This window comes from Blastocystis sp. subtype 4 (assembly GCF_000743755.1).
Source record: "Blastocystis sp. subtype 4 strain WR1 chromosome Unknown seqid_0258, whole genome shotgun sequence".
Taxonomy (NCBI): domain Eukaryota; class Bigyra; order Opalinata; family Blastocystidae; genus Blastocystis; species Blastocystis sp. subtype 4.
Genome location: NW_014569289.1, coordinates 1 through 14994, shown reverse-complemented (window position 1 = coordinate 14994; position 14994 = coordinate 1). Strand labels below are relative to the sequence as shown.

The 14994-nt window shown below is 40.9% G+C and overlaps 9 protein-coding genes across 9 annotated transcripts; 4 read left to right on the top strand and 5 right to left on the bottom strand.

Moving 5' to 3' along the window:
- Positions 1-121: 121 nt before the first annotated feature.
- On the top strand, positions 122-804 carry JH06_5713 (hypothetical protein; the record flags this gene model as incomplete). Its single annotated transcript, XM_014670558.1, has 2 exons — positions 122-262; positions 292-804. The coding sequence occupies 2 exons, from the start codon at positions 122-124 to the stop codon at positions 802-804; spliced, it is 654 nt and encodes a 217-aa protein (XP_014526044.1).
- Positions 805-902: 98 nt separating this feature from the next.
- Positions 903-3806, top strand: JH06_4056 (pre-mRNA-splicing factor SYF1; the record flags this gene model as incomplete). The annotated part of the gene is made up of 11 exons (XM_014670557.1): positions 903-938; positions 972-1073; positions 1105-1194; positions 1227-1537; positions 1567-1845; positions 1877-1982; positions 2013-2578; positions 2609-2762; positions 2792-2980; positions 3012-3473; positions 3504-3806. 11 exons carry the CDS (start codon positions 903-905, stop codon positions 3804-3806), a joined length of 2598 nt encoding a protein of 865 aa, XP_014526043.1.
- A 2477-nt stretch (positions 3807-6283) lies between these two features.
- On the top strand, positions 6284-7557 carry JH06_4055 (DNA binding protein; the record flags this gene model as incomplete). The annotated part of the gene is made up of 8 exons (XM_014670556.1): positions 6284-6351; positions 6383-6446; positions 6479-6608; positions 6640-6886; positions 6916-7181; positions 7212-7259; positions 7290-7345; positions 7375-7557. The coding sequence occupies 8 exons, from the start codon at positions 6284-6286 to the stop codon at positions 7555-7557; spliced, it is 1062 nt and encodes a 353-aa protein (XP_014526042.1).
- JH06_4054 (hypothetical protein) lies at positions 7501-8729 on the bottom strand (the record flags this gene model as incomplete). Its single annotated transcript, XM_014670555.1, is given in 8 exon segments — positions 7501-7521; positions 7535-7840; positions 7870-8163; positions 8194-8292; positions 8325-8428; positions 8459-8551; positions 8582-8649; positions 8680-8729. The coding sequence occupies 8 exon segments, from the start codon at positions 8727-8729 to the stop codon at positions 7501-7503; spliced, it is 1035 nt and encodes a 344-aa protein (XP_014526041.1).
- A 134-nt stretch (positions 8730-8863) lies between these two features.
- On the bottom strand, positions 8864-10396 carry JH06_4053 (hypothetical protein; the record flags this gene model as incomplete). Its single annotated transcript, XM_014670554.1, has 6 exons — positions 8864-9688; positions 9719-9995; positions 10025-10095; positions 10127-10194; positions 10227-10328; positions 10360-10396. The coding sequence occupies 6 exons, from the start codon at positions 10394-10396 to the stop codon at positions 8864-8866; spliced, it is 1380 nt and encodes a 459-aa protein (XP_014526040.1).
- A 308-nt stretch (positions 10397-10704) lies between these two features.
- Positions 10705-11690, top strand: JH06_4052 (eukaryotic translation initiation factor 3 subunit g; the record flags this gene model as incomplete). Its single annotated transcript, XM_014670553.1, has 7 exons — positions 10705-10741; positions 10774-10916; positions 10962-11030; positions 11061-11117; positions 11148-11322; positions 11353-11527; positions 11558-11690. 7 exons carry the CDS (start codon positions 10705-10707, stop codon positions 11688-11690), a joined length of 789 nt encoding a protein of 262 aa, XP_014526039.1.
- An 85-nt stretch (positions 11691-11775) lies between these two features.
- On the bottom strand, positions 11776-12360 carry JH06_4051 (hypothetical protein; the record flags this gene model as incomplete). The annotated part of the gene is made up of 4 exons (XM_014670552.1): positions 11776-11926; positions 11957-12023; positions 12053-12152; positions 12187-12360. The coding sequence occupies 4 exons, from the start codon at positions 12358-12360 to the stop codon at positions 11776-11778; spliced, it is 492 nt and encodes a 163-aa protein (XP_014526038.1).
- Positions 12361-12610: 250 nt separating this feature from the next.
- JH06_5324 (60S ribosomal protein L9) lies at positions 12611-13108 on the bottom strand (the record flags this gene model as incomplete). The annotated part of the gene is made up of 1 exon (XM_014670551.1): positions 12611-13108. The coding sequence occupies one exon, from the start codon at positions 13106-13108 to the stop codon at positions 12611-12613; it is 498 nt and encodes a 165-aa protein (XP_014526037.1).
- A 167-nt stretch (positions 13109-13275) lies between these two features.
- JH06_5323 (hypothetical protein) lies at positions 13276-14589 on the bottom strand (the record flags this gene model as incomplete). Its single annotated transcript, XM_014670550.1, has 1 exon — positions 13276-14589. The coding sequence occupies one exon, from the start codon at positions 14587-14589 to the stop codon at positions 13276-13278; it is 1314 nt and encodes a 437-aa protein (XP_014526036.1).
- Positions 14590-14994: the final 405 nt, after the last annotated feature.

Sequence of the window (14994 nt, the reverse complement as noted above, 5' to 3'; positions counted from 1 at the left end):
AGTAATTCTTCGTCGTGAGTTGCAATCTGAACGTGGTTTGCGTCTCCGCAGTGGTGTGTTGAATGGCTGTATCTACGATGATGAAGCTCCTTACTTGGTGAACACACAGTATTTGTACTCCATGCTAGAGGAGGAGAATACCAAGACGCTGATACTGACTCTGAATGAACCTGCTACTGTGGTTTCATTCAGTGGTGTGGTGGTCTCAGTTACCGTCAAGGAAGGCTTCGTGAATACTTTTGAAGTGGTCGTAGAGGGTTCAGTAGGACTGAAGATGGGTCTTGAGTGTAGGGAGATGCTGAAGTGGTATTCGTGGATCGTGCTGGGAATGAGTACACATTTAAGATGCCAGTGGTATTTGATGTGGAGTCACCCTTGCGAGTAGTGAATGAGATTGCATCCAACACTACTGTACCTCAGAATGGTCGTGTGGAGCTGGTGTTTAATCATGCAGTTCAAGTGAGTGAGGAGATGATGGAAGTGGAGTTGGTTCATGGCGAGGAGGATCTGGCAATGCGTTTGGATGATGATCGTGCTATTCAAGTGAAAGGGAATCGTGTGTTGATCTTCTTCGATGAGACTGTGATGCATGAAGGTATATTCACGCTGAACATTCCTGCAGGAGCATTCAAGTCAAGTGCAGGAAAGGAGAATGAGGCAATTTCGATGGATCTGTGGATTAGTGGAATATGCAACACAAGTTATGTGGTAGATGGAATGAGAGGAGAGAAGTGTAAATGCTTCAGTATTGGTGATCGTTGTCAGTGTTCATGTGGAGAGACGCATTTCAGCAGAGCCTATTGATTCGTATAGTTTTGTCTTTGTGACCTGTTTGTTTGTAGTCTTTTTTCAAATCGCAAGATTGTGTTACCAAGTAATCCATTCCTATCTCTAGAGAACTGATGAGTGCTATTGAAAACTTAGAAGCACTTATGGAGGTAAACAGCTCATTGTTGGTGTGATTTGTTTAGGACGACTCTAGTGCGATCTATGAGCATGAACTCGAACGAGAACCATACAATTTCCGAATTTGGTGGCAGTATCTTCAGTCGAAACGAGGAAAGGAGCCAGAAGTAGGATTTGTGTTTTGATTGATGATTGAAGCAGCGATTTGCAATATATCGTCGTGCACTAAAGAACTTGCCTGGAAGCTATAAGTTGTGGAATAATTACTTGGAAGAGAGAAGACGACTTGTACATTGTTTATTCTGGCTTTTAATGTTTAGTGTCAAGATCTTGTGATAACAGATCCGCTGTTTACTGAGGTGAACAACGATTTCGACCAAGCCCTTTTATATATGCACAAAATGCCTAAGATATGGCTTGCATATTGTCGGTTCTTGATGAAACAAAAGAAGATTACAATGACAAGACGTACGTTTGATCGTGCCCTGCAGTCTCTCCCCATCACTCAGCACGATATGATATGGGATCTGTACATTCAGTTTGTGCATGATTGTGGTGTCTGGGAGACGGCAGTTCGTGTATATCGTCGATATATGTTGATTGAGCCTTCCGTTGTTGAGCAATATATTGAGTAAATCCAGAGATAGTGATGAACCTTAGTTACTTAATTGCAATTGGGAAGTACGATGAAGCCGCCATTCAACTCTGCAAACTCATCAATCAAGAGAATTACAAAAGCAAAGAAGGAACAACGAAACATGAATTCTGGGTCAAATTGATGGATGTGATCGTGAAGCATCCAACAGAAGTGACATCTCTAAATATTAGTCGAGTGATTCGCAGTGGTATTATGAAGTTTCCTGAAGAAGAAGGGAGATGGTGGTGTATGCTGGCTGAGTACTATAATCGAATTAATAATAATGAGAAAGCTCGGGATGTGTAAATAAGTGAAATAAAAGTGATTATATAGGTATGAAGAGGCCATTCAAACTGTATCCTCTGTTCGTGATTTTTCCATGGTCTATGATGCATATGTTCAATCGGAGATGCATATGCTGGAAATCCTGATTCAAACCGTACTGATTAGGAGAAGGGTTTATCTATAGGAAGAAGAGGAGGAAGAAACGTCAGAAGACGATTTGAATTTTGGAGAAGAAATAGCTGAAGGAGATGAGGATCTGGTTGATTTGAATGAGAATTTCAACGATATGGATCTCCGTCGCAAACGTCTGGAGCATTTGATCAACAGTCAACCTATCTTACTGAACAATGTCCGTCTAAGACAGAACCCTCATGACGTCCGACAGTGGCAATATCGAGTAAACCTCTTCATGGATCCAGCAAAGGGAGCTGTGACAGAACCGCAGCCGGCCAAAGCAGTCATTGCCTTCACAGAGGGAGTCAAAACAGTAGATCCAATGAAGGCAGTGGGAAAGCTCTCTCAGTTATGGATCAATTTTGCCAAATTCTATGAGAAATATGATGATATGGAGAATGCAGTGCGTGTATTCGAGAAGGCAACCCAAGTCTGGTTCAAATCAGTAGAAGAATTGGCAGCTGTATGGAGTGAATGGGTAGAAATGTTGCTTCGTCATGATATGCTGGAAGAGGCATACCAAACCTGTCTCCAAGCCACCACTCAACCTCGGCAGAATTATTCAATATCAGAAGAGTAGTTATTATGAGTGTCGATGAGTGATAGAGATTCGGCCGTTCAACACCGACCTCAAGAGTATGTCTACAAATCATTGCGTCTGTGGAATTTGTTAGTGGATTTGGAGGAGTCTTTAGGTACAATGGAAACAACAAAAGCCGCATATGACCGTATGTTCAATTTGAAGATCATCACTCCTCAAGTAAGCTGTAACTTTGAATCATGATTTAGAATGTATTGAACTATGCTGCCTATCTCGAGGAACATCACTGTTATGAAGAGGCTTTTCGTGTGTATGAACGCGGTGTGAGTGTATTTTCTTTCCCACATAGCCGTGAGATCTGGCTTCAGTATGTGAACCGATTCGTTCAGAGATACAAAGGAACAAAGATTGAACGTGCTCGTGAGATCTTTGAACGAGTATGTGTTTAAGTGGGATCCTGATACGTAGTGTCTTCAAGATGTGACTGCTGATTTTGCAAAGGAGTTCTATTTGTTGTATAGTCGATTAGAAGAGGAGTATGGAATGATTCGTCATTGTATGGATATTCTTGATCGAGCTACAAGTGCTGTTCCACCTCAAGACAAGCATGAACTATTCTTATACTATATTAAGAAGGTTGAGGAATATTATGGGGCTACCAAGACTCGTGAGGTGTATGAAAAGGCAATGGAGACAGTTCCTGATGATCGTGTAAAGGATATTGCCTTACGTTTTGCAGATTTAGAGACGAAATTAGGTGAGATTGATCGTGCTCGTGCAATCTATACTTACGCTTCTCAATTCTGTAACCCTCAGACTCAAATCACATTCTGGGAGATCTGGAAGGACTTTGAAGTTCGTCATGGAAACACGGAAACGTTCAAGGAGATGAAACGAATCAAGCGGTCTGTCCAAGCGGAATTTGCTCAGGTAGGAGAGATTGAAGTCAATGATGGATAGCGTGAAGTTATTTCGGCAGATATGGTGGATGTTACTTTAGGCATGGAAGATGGACATCCTACCATTAGTGGGTTCAAGCGAGGAGCTGTGGAAGGAGGACAAAAGAAGACTGTAGTGGAAGAAATGGAAAGCAAGGCACAGAAGGTAATGGAACAAGAATTGCAGTCAAAGGAAATGGCAGATTTGAAGAAGGTTGTGGAGAAGGATCCTTCATTGTTGGAGAAGGAAGGAAGGGACAATTCGGTGTATATCAAGAATCTCGAAGGTGTATCGACTGAGAGCACTTTCAATAAGGATATATAAGTATTGTTTGTTCACTATAAATGGGGATTATTGATCTGTTAAGGGGTATAGGCAACTGGTGTATTCCCGCGGTTCTATATAGAAAACCCAATCATACTCAAATTGACAATTGAAAGTAATTGGAAATCTTGGATGAAGAGATGTTAATCTCAGCATTCAGGAGGTGCAGATATATTTCAAGGCGAAGACTCTCCCTTGTGATAGTTCCCTTCAAACGGTACATCCAAGTGAATCCAACTCCAATATGCTGTTGTACACATCCATTGTATCCAATACGATATTGCAATGAATGGAGAAGTCATCAGAATGGGTTTCGGTTTATCTCAACTTCAAAAATGGAACTTCATGAGAATCGAGATCATTTCAAACGGTTCTTATTGTGCATTAAGAAGGGCGACCTAGAATCGGCTGTAAAAGAGATGAAGACTGGATATTCTGATGGTTATTGCCTTCCTAAAGGGGATGTGTTCATGTTGGTAGCAAAGATGTGTGAATCAAAAAACTGGAATTTGATAGAATCTGTAATTTCGATCATAGAGACAACAGATCCTGTCTTTTTTCACAAACATGCGCCATTATTTTGTTATGCTTTGTTATTGTCAGGTGATACACGACAGTCGTCTTCGTTATTATCGACATCGGGAAGTGCATATTTAGAAGAACAAATGGAAAAGTTGAAAAAGATGACTCCCAATCTGTCAGAAGTGAAGCAACCACCTCTGCCTCAAGAGTATCTCTTTGCAAGACTGTGTATCCAGTTGATGTGTAATTCAAAGGGGATTAGGCTTCCAAATTCGATGGTATCATATAATATTCCCCGTCGAAACGAAGAATCGATCCTTTCCAATATTCAATCCAATGCTATTCTCATGTGTTATGTAATGGAATGGAAGTATCTTTATGCTGCAATGGAAAAGAGTGCTCAGTCCCATTCAGGCGATCTATCCAATCTTAAAGGTCTTTTCCCATCTCCTTACACAGCGATGACAGGGAGTTCAACCAATCTCGAAGAATGCACATTTAGCTCATTTACCTTACGTTATTGTAATCAGCGCCTAAAAAGTGCCCTTCGAGGTCTGGAATTGATGTTGTGGTATCAGTACTCTCGTTGTGTATATGAACTCAAACCAACAGACCCTCGTCTTCATGGTGGAAATGATGAAATGCTCTTAACAATCGAAGATGCGTTTTCTACAATGCAACACGATTTTGTACATTGGAACCGCGGGATTTTCGAGTTTTTCATATTCTTCTACTCGCAGCCTATATTACATCGGAATGATAAACAAAAGATAGAAATGGTAATGCGAGATCACAAGAAGGTAATAGAATTGTTCGATGAAATGAAAAGGAGGGGTTTTCGTTTATCTCCTTCTCTTGCTCTTTCACTAATCACAAAGAAGGATTTACCGAAAGAAGCGCTTTGTTCTGTAATGGATTCATTCTTGGATGAGAATCAAGGAAGATCTGCTCTTGAGAAACTGGTAACAAGGGATGTATCTTTTATTGATGAATATGTGAGTGAACTTTCGCGACGAAATGATGAGGATTTGCTGGAATCGTTTTATTCTCGGTTATGTTATTTGAATTTATCTTTACCAGAATCATCAATGAATAATCTATTAATTTCAGCGATATATGTTGATGATACTACTCTCATTAATCAACTTGTGAATCAAATGAAAGAGAACGGAATGAAACTTAATTCAGAGGCAATCTGTTCTCTTTTATTTGATCAGTGGTATCATAAACAGGATGTTTCATTGACTCTCCAGTGGATAGAGGAGAATTGGAATGATGAATGGGTATTGTATTTGACTCATCTTTTGTTTCAGTTATCTTCATTCCAATCATCCCAACAGAAGGATGGGTTGGACTCCAGAGAAACAAATCAAATTCGTGATTTCTGTAGAACTCATCACATTGTGTTCACATCCAACTTATGTAACAAATTATTCGATTTCTATTTGACCAGAGGAGATCACAAGAATCTTATTCATCTCTTTTATTGGATAAAGCGAAAGAATTATATGATCCCAGAAGATGAATATTCGCAAATGGAACAAGTTGTGACTCATATTAGTCGATCTCCAAAGTCAATTTTGGGAATGGATTCTATATCTCCACCTAATCGAAAGTATGAATCTGTTCAAATTAACCGGAGTTGGAGAAGAGTTTTGTGTCTTTTTACAAAGGATTCACATCCTGTATCAGTTGATACTATACTAAAAGCAGTAGTTGACGAGTTGTGTATGTCATCCATTGAGGGATATGGATCTTGGTTATAGGGATGATTGTTTGTAAATACAAGTGATAGATTCGGTAATGAATTATAGATGGTATCACTACTGAATCGGTACGCTGTTATTAGCTAATCCATCATAACCATAGATTCACAACTTGAGTAGAACTTAAGGATTTGTTGTCGCAAAGAGAGCCCAAAAAGAGGCAAGCCCAATTTGGATTCATAAGAAAGAATGTCTGCTCCTGCATCAAATCCGGAAGGTGAAAAGAATAAGGAGTCGATTTTCTTTGGTTCTTACAGGTTTGAAGCAATATTGGTGATTAAAAGTGAGATTTGCCGATACGGTAACGGTTGGTATTACCGATGGAGGGAAAGGTGGTTTCACGATGGGTGGAGTAGACAGTAGATAGTTATGTTTACATCCTAGGTGAAAAAACCCAAGTTTAAACCAGTTGCAAAGAAAGCAGCTGCAGCTCACCGAATTGATTCGAGTTCATTTTCGCCATTAAGTCCTCCGCCTGTAGTTACAGCACCATCTCAGGCTCCAGAACCACTTGGTAATTATGGAATCCAATGTTAATTTCGTAGCAGTTCCAACAGGTGAGGAGACCAAGTCATCCACAGATGGTGTGCAGAATGTGAAAGTAAAACGAGAAGACAAAGTACGTCCAAGAAGAAATGATGAGGGCCAACGACCAAACCGTCAATCCCAGCGATCTCGTCCTCCACCAACGTTAGTGAGTGGAGAATCCCGTTTTTTTGCCACAAATAGTAATCGTCGTCCAACGGCAAATGCCATGGATAATGCCTTCCTTATGAGTCGTCAGATGGAATCGTAGGTTTATTCCAGGTTGTAACAACTAGTCGTAACGGTGTGAAAAGAGAGGACTCGCCTCATGAAATGGAGGTAGAAGAACCAATGGATGATCAGGAACTCACAGAAGAGAACAATGGTCCAATTCGGTTCCCTTATGTGGATGATGAATATCATGCTCGATCCCATGATCATATGAGCTGGGATGAAGATGATACCCAAGTGACTCCATTGGAGTTATTACAAGGAGTGAATGATGGTGATATGCTTCTTTTCGCTTTGCCATCATTTCTACCTATTTATGCACAAAATCGAGGTATCTTTTGAAGATAAGAATAACTGATAGAATATGGAATTGATGAAGAAGCATTCATTCACAACAACTCTACTAAGCGTATAACTATTAGTAAGGATTTAAGAATAGCCCATGAATATATCGAGAATGAGTTGAAATCAGTGCCTCCGGGACGAATTGGAACAGTAATGATTGGAAGAGAGTATGATGATAGATGTGTGTGCATGAGAGTGGACGGATCAGCGTCAATATTAATGGTTATATTGTGGATATGAACGTATCAATCCCAGTGCGTTATCAACAACAAGTAGCAACGATCGATGAATCAAGTGTGAATCTGTTAGGCAATGTGAAGCATCGACTGGTCTTGACACCAGACATCCACAATTATCAATAGAGTGTTTGTTACAAACAATCGAATCACTCTTCATTGCACGTTTTTTCAAGGCACGACGACGGATATCTTTGTGATGGGTAAGAACAGCTTTCTGAAGCAAGGGGAAGGGTAGGCAATGATAAAGGAAGTGTTGAATCTGATGACCCCAATAAGGAACGACTGTGATAGGACCTCTTCCCACTCTGTTGAGCGAGGCTTCGGCGTATACATTCGCAGGAGGACACATCAGTGATGCCTTTCGAATCTTACTGAGTTTCGAAGGAACGAAGTAGGGACAGTGACACTAGGGTTTACCTATCATCTAGAGGTTACCTCAACGATGATATTCTTCTCTTTCAGTTCAGTTGCAAGAGACAGAGAGAAGTGGTCCACAAAGGCCTTCGAAGCAGAATACAGATCGTAAAGAGGATCTCCACAGGCCATAATACCGGCAGCTGAAGCAATATTTACGATGGCACCTCGTTTCCGCTCAATCATTCCAGGCACACACATTTTGGTGACCATAGCAGTGACTTCGCAGTTCAGATGAATGATGGTCTTCAGACGGTCTTCGGGAAGTTCCGTCAGATACATAGCATATTCATAGGAGATACCAACATTGTTGATCTATTTCAAAAGTGAAAGAAAAGTGATTACAAGAATTCCAACAGGAATTTCTTTGAATACTGGCTCTAATGCTGCTTTCAAAGCATCTGTATCCTGACTCATGTCAATGGCAACAGTACGGATACTGACCTAAAAAGATAATAGACATATACTATTCTAACATTGTATTTTTCTGTGATCTCTTTGGCACAATTGTCCAATTTCTCTTGAGATCGTGATACAAGAATCACATTAATCCCTCTTGCTGCGAGTCGCTTAGCATATCCTACATATGAACCAATGGTCGCATCGTTACCAAGACCAATTCCATCTGTAGCTCCAGTAACCATTGCCCACTCTCCATAACTCTTCTTTAGATTTTTGCCAGGTCCAAAATAGTATACGAAGACTAGGTATCAATCTACATACCAAAAACAACAGTTGAGAAGTCTGAAACATTGATAGAGAAGATAGAGAAGAAAAACAAATGCACCAATCGTAATGAATCTGGAATTAGACACACAGTTTTAGTATTACTTGTCACATAGGTATTTGTTGACAAATATATGAATAGTATCGTAAAGCATTTCTGATTAGTGTAACTCTAAAAGAAATAGTGACGGATACAAGCAAAAGACGATAGCGTCAGCATGACAAGATGATGACAACATGAAACTCCCAAGGTAGATTTTATGACCTTTTGCTAACAAACAGAAACTGCTTAGTACAGCTCGGAATTGAAAAGACCAATTCGGCTAATCTCAGGAACATAATCATTCCATGTATCCTCAATTGTCAGACGGACTCCATGAGTTGTTCGTGTTCCCTCAAGGACATTCATCTTCTTGACACCAATTGTAGTTCCCTTAGCCACTTCTTCCCAGGACTCCCCTTGTAGTACCGAAATAGAATAGTGAGAGACCTTCTGACCATGACGAATGAATTCTTGCATCATAACAACATTGAACGACACAGGTTCATCGAAATAGAGATCAATATAGCCACTAGACTCTTCATTCTTTGGTGTCCAATAGAGGAACTTGTCGTTGGCTACAACATTCAGAGGAGGATGGCCAGGATCATAGGAAGAAGCCTCTGCACGAATTGCTTTGCGCGCTTCATCCTTAGAGAAGGTTTCTCGGATGTAGTCACCAAACTCATGCAATCTAGCAACATCCCGCTCATCAAAGAGTCCCTCAGGAGTAGGAGGAACATTAAGTTGGAGTTGATAGTTGAGACCTACTGAACGGAAGTAGATATGTACCAGTTCTTTCAGCGTTTTGGGTTCTTGATCAGGATGATAGAACCAACCAGGCCGAATCGATACATCTAGGAACAGAGGAGAGAAAACGAGTTCTTTTCCAGGGAATTCGACAGAGGGAGTGTGGAAATTCCAATTCTCTTCCTTGCCGAGACCTGATTCTGTTTTTCCCCAGGCTGTATCAGGACCACAATCATAGGAGTCATTATCTCCTCCACAGCCACCTCCCAAACATTGAGGTTGATTCCGCTTCAGGATCTGGTACCAACCCTCCCAATCATACAACTAGGCATCAGTTCTTTCCTCAACCTCTACATGAGTCATATGTTCCTGAGCATTTGCTCCATCCCACCAGAGTTCATAGATAGGGCCATAGCGAGAGGTTAGCTCTTCTAATGTGTGAGAATAGTACTCGTTATATTCAGGTCTCCACGTCATATTGTAGAAGAAGCGGTCCCAAGGGGATAAGTAAAACGATGGCATGGCTCCCAGAAGTCGACAGGAATCGACGAATTCACGAATCACATCACCTTTTCCTTCTCTCCACGAACTATAGGCAACAGTGTGATTCGAATAGTCTGAAGGAAAGAGCCTAGAATCGACAATAGCAAATACACGTACATGAATCCATCATGATGCTTGGTAACGAGAATAATCTCATTAGCTCCGATGCTCTGAAAAGCTTCTACCCACTATGAATGATTCTGCTAGGATTGATCAGACTTGAGTCGTATTGAGTTTAGTTGGATTGAAGATATTTGGGTCTTCAGTTCCATCACCCCATTCCCTTCCTACATCTAATCCTCTCCTTTCCTCTCTATACCAGTATATGTATTCACACCAAAATGTATAAATCCAGAAATTCCTCTCTCAAGCCACTGAACTTGTTCTTCAGTGGGAATAGGTAATTCTGGTTTCGATAACACTATGTTATCAGATTATGCAGAAAAAGGTACCGAATCCAACGAGAAATAAAAAGATAAGGAGTCTCATTTACCAAAAAGTATCCTCTTATGATTGTGTTTCATGTTTAGCTATTTATTTATAATCATAATGTCCCACATTGTCGTTTTCGGTTTCATTGTTGTTATCGAAAATGATCATCGTATCGTCTCCACTTGTTCTACATACTATTTTCTGGTCTTCGTGAAGATTTCAGATAGATTGGATTTGATTCGCGGGGATTGAAGAATACTGGCGGATCTATTCGACGCCTTTTATTGACTCCATCTTTTTACAAAACCGTTCAATTCTTACTCGTCGGGTTTTATTGAATTTGATAATGTCGAAGTATGTGATTGATGCAATTGGATAACGTTTTTAGTTCCACTAACAGTAGTTTTCTGTAGATGGTTCATCCTAACCTTTAGATTTACCTGCAAGCACAGAAAGTGAAATTGATGAAAATGGAATTAAAACGATTACGAGTTGGAAGTGGGGCCCTAATCACGAGAGGGTAAAGGTCATTCGAAGAGTCAAGATGGAGAGAGTGGAGAAACCAATTCTGAAAAGAGTTTTAGATAGAGTACTTGTCCTTTCAATGGATGTGATTTCCTAGGCACATCTCGTTCCCTTTGGTCTTCCTTCCAGTGGTAATGATGGAGTTACACTTCAGAGTGTCGATGATGTATCTATTCTTTCTTCTGGTGATTCTTAGATCTATATGGAGAAGAACAAACCTGGAGAAGAGAAGGATGCAACAACCCACGGTACTGTAGTTATTAGTGAATTGGTTTTGATATAGGGACGTCTGGTCTGCAAGTACTGCAAAGGCGCTCATCTGTCGCTTCGTTGTCCTTATAGAGAGTTGATGGCTCATCAACAAGAGAAAGAAGCTCCCCAAGAGAGTACTTCTGCTCCTGCCCGCTCCGATAGGTATGTTCCTCCAGGTCGACGCAACGTGCAGCGGTCAGGAGAATGTAGATTAGGAAGGGGAGACTGAGGAGTAGATAAAGAGGAGGACGAGGGCGTATCGATTCGCATTTCGAACGTTGCTGAGGATGTGGATGAACGTACTCTCAGCCGGCTGTTTAGTATGTGTGGTTCGTTGACAAGAATGCGTATTATCAGTGACTACGTGACCCATAAGAGTCGTGGTTTTGCTTTTGCTGGATATGCCACAAAGTGGAAATGAAGCCGATTAGTCACTTGTAGAGAGGAGGCGGAACGTGCAATTAAGATGTACGATGGTTATGCGTTGAACCACTTGATTCTTTCTGTTAGTATTGCTGAGAAACGAAAGAGTACAGGCCCTCGATATTCAACAGGTCCATCTGTTTGGGATTGATAATAAATAGGTTACGGAAAGGCACTTCCTCAGAATATGAGGCGATAAGGTGGGTGGTTTGTTTGTTAACAGGAACAGTTCTAAATTAGTGACTATCAGAAGACTGGGGCTTCACAAGGGCGCCAACGTTATCCAGCATCTTCTTTAATTCTCCTGACTTATACAGATCGGTTACAATATCACATCCACCAACAAATTCACCTCCAATAAACAGCTGAGGGAAAGTTGGCCAGTCTCTACACGTCACTTCAAAGACAGGATACTACGAATACACCTTTAAGTTTTCTCGAACAGATGGACTCGTCAAGATATTCGCACTGGCAAAGTCACAACCTTCAATTCAACCTCTTCCGATAACATACCTAAATGTTTGAGGATGTTTACCACACGGAGACTAAAACCACACACTGGAGCTGTAGGAGTTCCTTTCATGAACAACATCACTTTGTTATCATGTACTATCTGAGAACCGTAACCACGTCATTATACGACTTACTTTGTCGATGAATTTGATTACTTCTTCTGGATTTTCGTCCTTCACTTTGCTTTTTGGCTTAAAGTCGTCATCAGATTCATCCATATTGGATGTAGAAAAGAATACTGCAGGGAACCTCGAATAATTCTTAATAATCTGTGACGACAGTTTTAATGAGCGAACTGCTTGAAACATGATTTGTTGTGAAGAAACCGAAGAGCACAGACTCGTGTAGATAGAAGCTGAAAAGATCCTGAGAAAAGTACAATCGAACAAACACGAATCCAATCCCTACAACCAATGTGACTCTTTAGCTATCCATCCCATTATTCGTCATCCTCGCTCTCCTCAGCAACGCACAGTTCCTTATCGGAAACGTAGATACCATCAAGGAACTTACGGATATCCTTGTTTCTCACCAGCACAGACTGATAGATCTGAGCAGCTACATATTATCCAGAGTGTTATCACTACCAGAAGTGGACACAGCTTCGATATCGTTTCCCTCAAGAATGATTTCATCCTTCTGAGCCTCAGACTTGGCCACAGTCACTCCTTCGAGCATGTGGATATGACGCACTCTCTTCTCTCCAAGGAAGTTACGAACCTCCACCTTCTTTCCCTCCTTGTTGATAGCAACATTGATGGGGAAGTGGGCATACACAAAACGCATCTTGTAGCGGTATCCGTGAGTCACACCAGTGATCATGTTGCGGATGTGAGTGCAGATCGAACGTACAACAGCAATATTCTTGTGGAGTCCGAACCACAGGTCAACAACAACTCTGTCACCCTCCTTCTTGATATCGACGAACTGGTGGCTGAAGTCACGACGAAGAGTTCCACGAGGTCCCTTCACCACAACACGTCGGTTCTTGATGTACACTTCCACTAGTTGATCACTTTCCAAAACATAGCTCACCTCCTTCGGGAATCTCAACATGGTTAGAAGAAAGAGTTATCTTCATGAAATGGTCTTAGGGGAATCGAAATTGTCTTTTAACTAGAATCCTTAGTAATTAAGAAAAGGGAGTCACTGGTCATACACTAACAAACAACGAAAACTACAGTAGTAGATATCTGTAAGTTGTTTTCATTTATTTCTATACATCACATCAACTCCTTGCTCTCACCTTCTTCCAGTTCTTCAGCAGGACCATAAACAAACTTCCTACTATTGGGGACGTATTCTTTGCCAACAATCTTGTTCATAGACCACAGCAAAATATGTTCCAAACTGTATTTGAAGTCAATTTTCTCCCACAACAAGGAGATTCCAATCCAAACTAATAGAACAAATATAGTGAACAAGACGCAAACCACGAGATTCCATCGCAGCTGAGGAGGGTAATGAATACAGGGAGGTCCAAAAAAGAGTTGCCAAGGAAGAGAGAGTTGTTTTCCGACCCAACTACCGATACAAAACACAGTGAGACTAAGCATGCCTAATCGGAATAAATATGTACATCTCTTCCGTGACATAAGTTTCTTTTCATTCGCTCGATCGCCGTCTACAAAATAGACATGAACATATATGAAGAAGCACTCGCAACCAAGAGACAAGATCTGTGCAGGGAGAGGGACATCTTCATCAACAATGTGATCGAGGAATTTGGGCGATATCACACACCAAGCAACAAAGATCAGAATACATACAACGAAAAAGAACAATCCGAGATAAAACTGGAAGCGGATTGTCTCTCCATGATAAATGAGATGTCCATATAGCGCTCCTACTGCAGCAAATGCACATGTCTGAGCGATCTTGAATCGGCCCAATGCAACTTTACCAAAGATATCGCCAAACAAACCAATATTATTCTGATACGATTCTTCTGCCAACCATGCAAAGAATCCTTCTGACAGTGGACTAAGGGCAAAGAGACCGAATACAATAATGGTATAGAGAACAATCGTCCACCACTTATTCTTATTCTTCAATAGAGGAGACGTAGTACAAACTAAGATTGGGGCAATAAGACCACCCCACCCAATAGAATCTAGAGTCGTTGCAGGACCAGCAATAGCAATGGGGGGAATCACAATCTCTTTATTGTTGAAAATGTCATACTTCTCGTTTAGGACACTCGTTAGGAATGCCTCTGCAGATCGCAGAAGGACCAAAAACAACCATCGCTGAACTAAATACATGCCAATAGCCCGTTTATTATTCTCTAGAATACGTAGTGTACTTAACGTTGTAGTCATTGCAGTTACAACGGTGAAGACTGTCCCCCACAAACCGATAATAACTAAAGGGTACACGATACAGTATAGCACAAATTTAGGTATCTTATCTACAATACTTAGAAAGATACGTCCATCGTAATCAGCAATCACCTGTGTTACAGCATGGACAATGATCATCATGAAAATAGCAATTCCTTTCACCAAGTCCAAGCCTACAATTCGTTTTCCAGTCATGGTAAGAAAGAAGATTTGATCTCCTACATAGCCTTTTTACTTGCACATCACTTTTTCTAATGCAGCTTCTGTTTGGAATACAATTACAATAATTCGTATTGAAAACGTTCTCGGTATCTACCTTGAATACTATCGCTTTCATATTCCGCCGTTGACTCAATGAATTGACCACAATTGAGAAGTCTCTACAATGGTTACTTGTGCCCATCACAGAAACTGTAAGTCGTGCAATATGAATAAGTTGTGAATTTCATTGTGGTGGTGTAAATGGCGTATGTTGTATTGTAACCGTTTCTAATCCCCTATCAGATCGTCTTACTTTCAGTACTCCCCGTCGTCCTTATGAACGCGAGCGTCTGGACCAGGAGCTTCGTATTTGTGGAGAGTATGGTCTCCGCTGCAAGC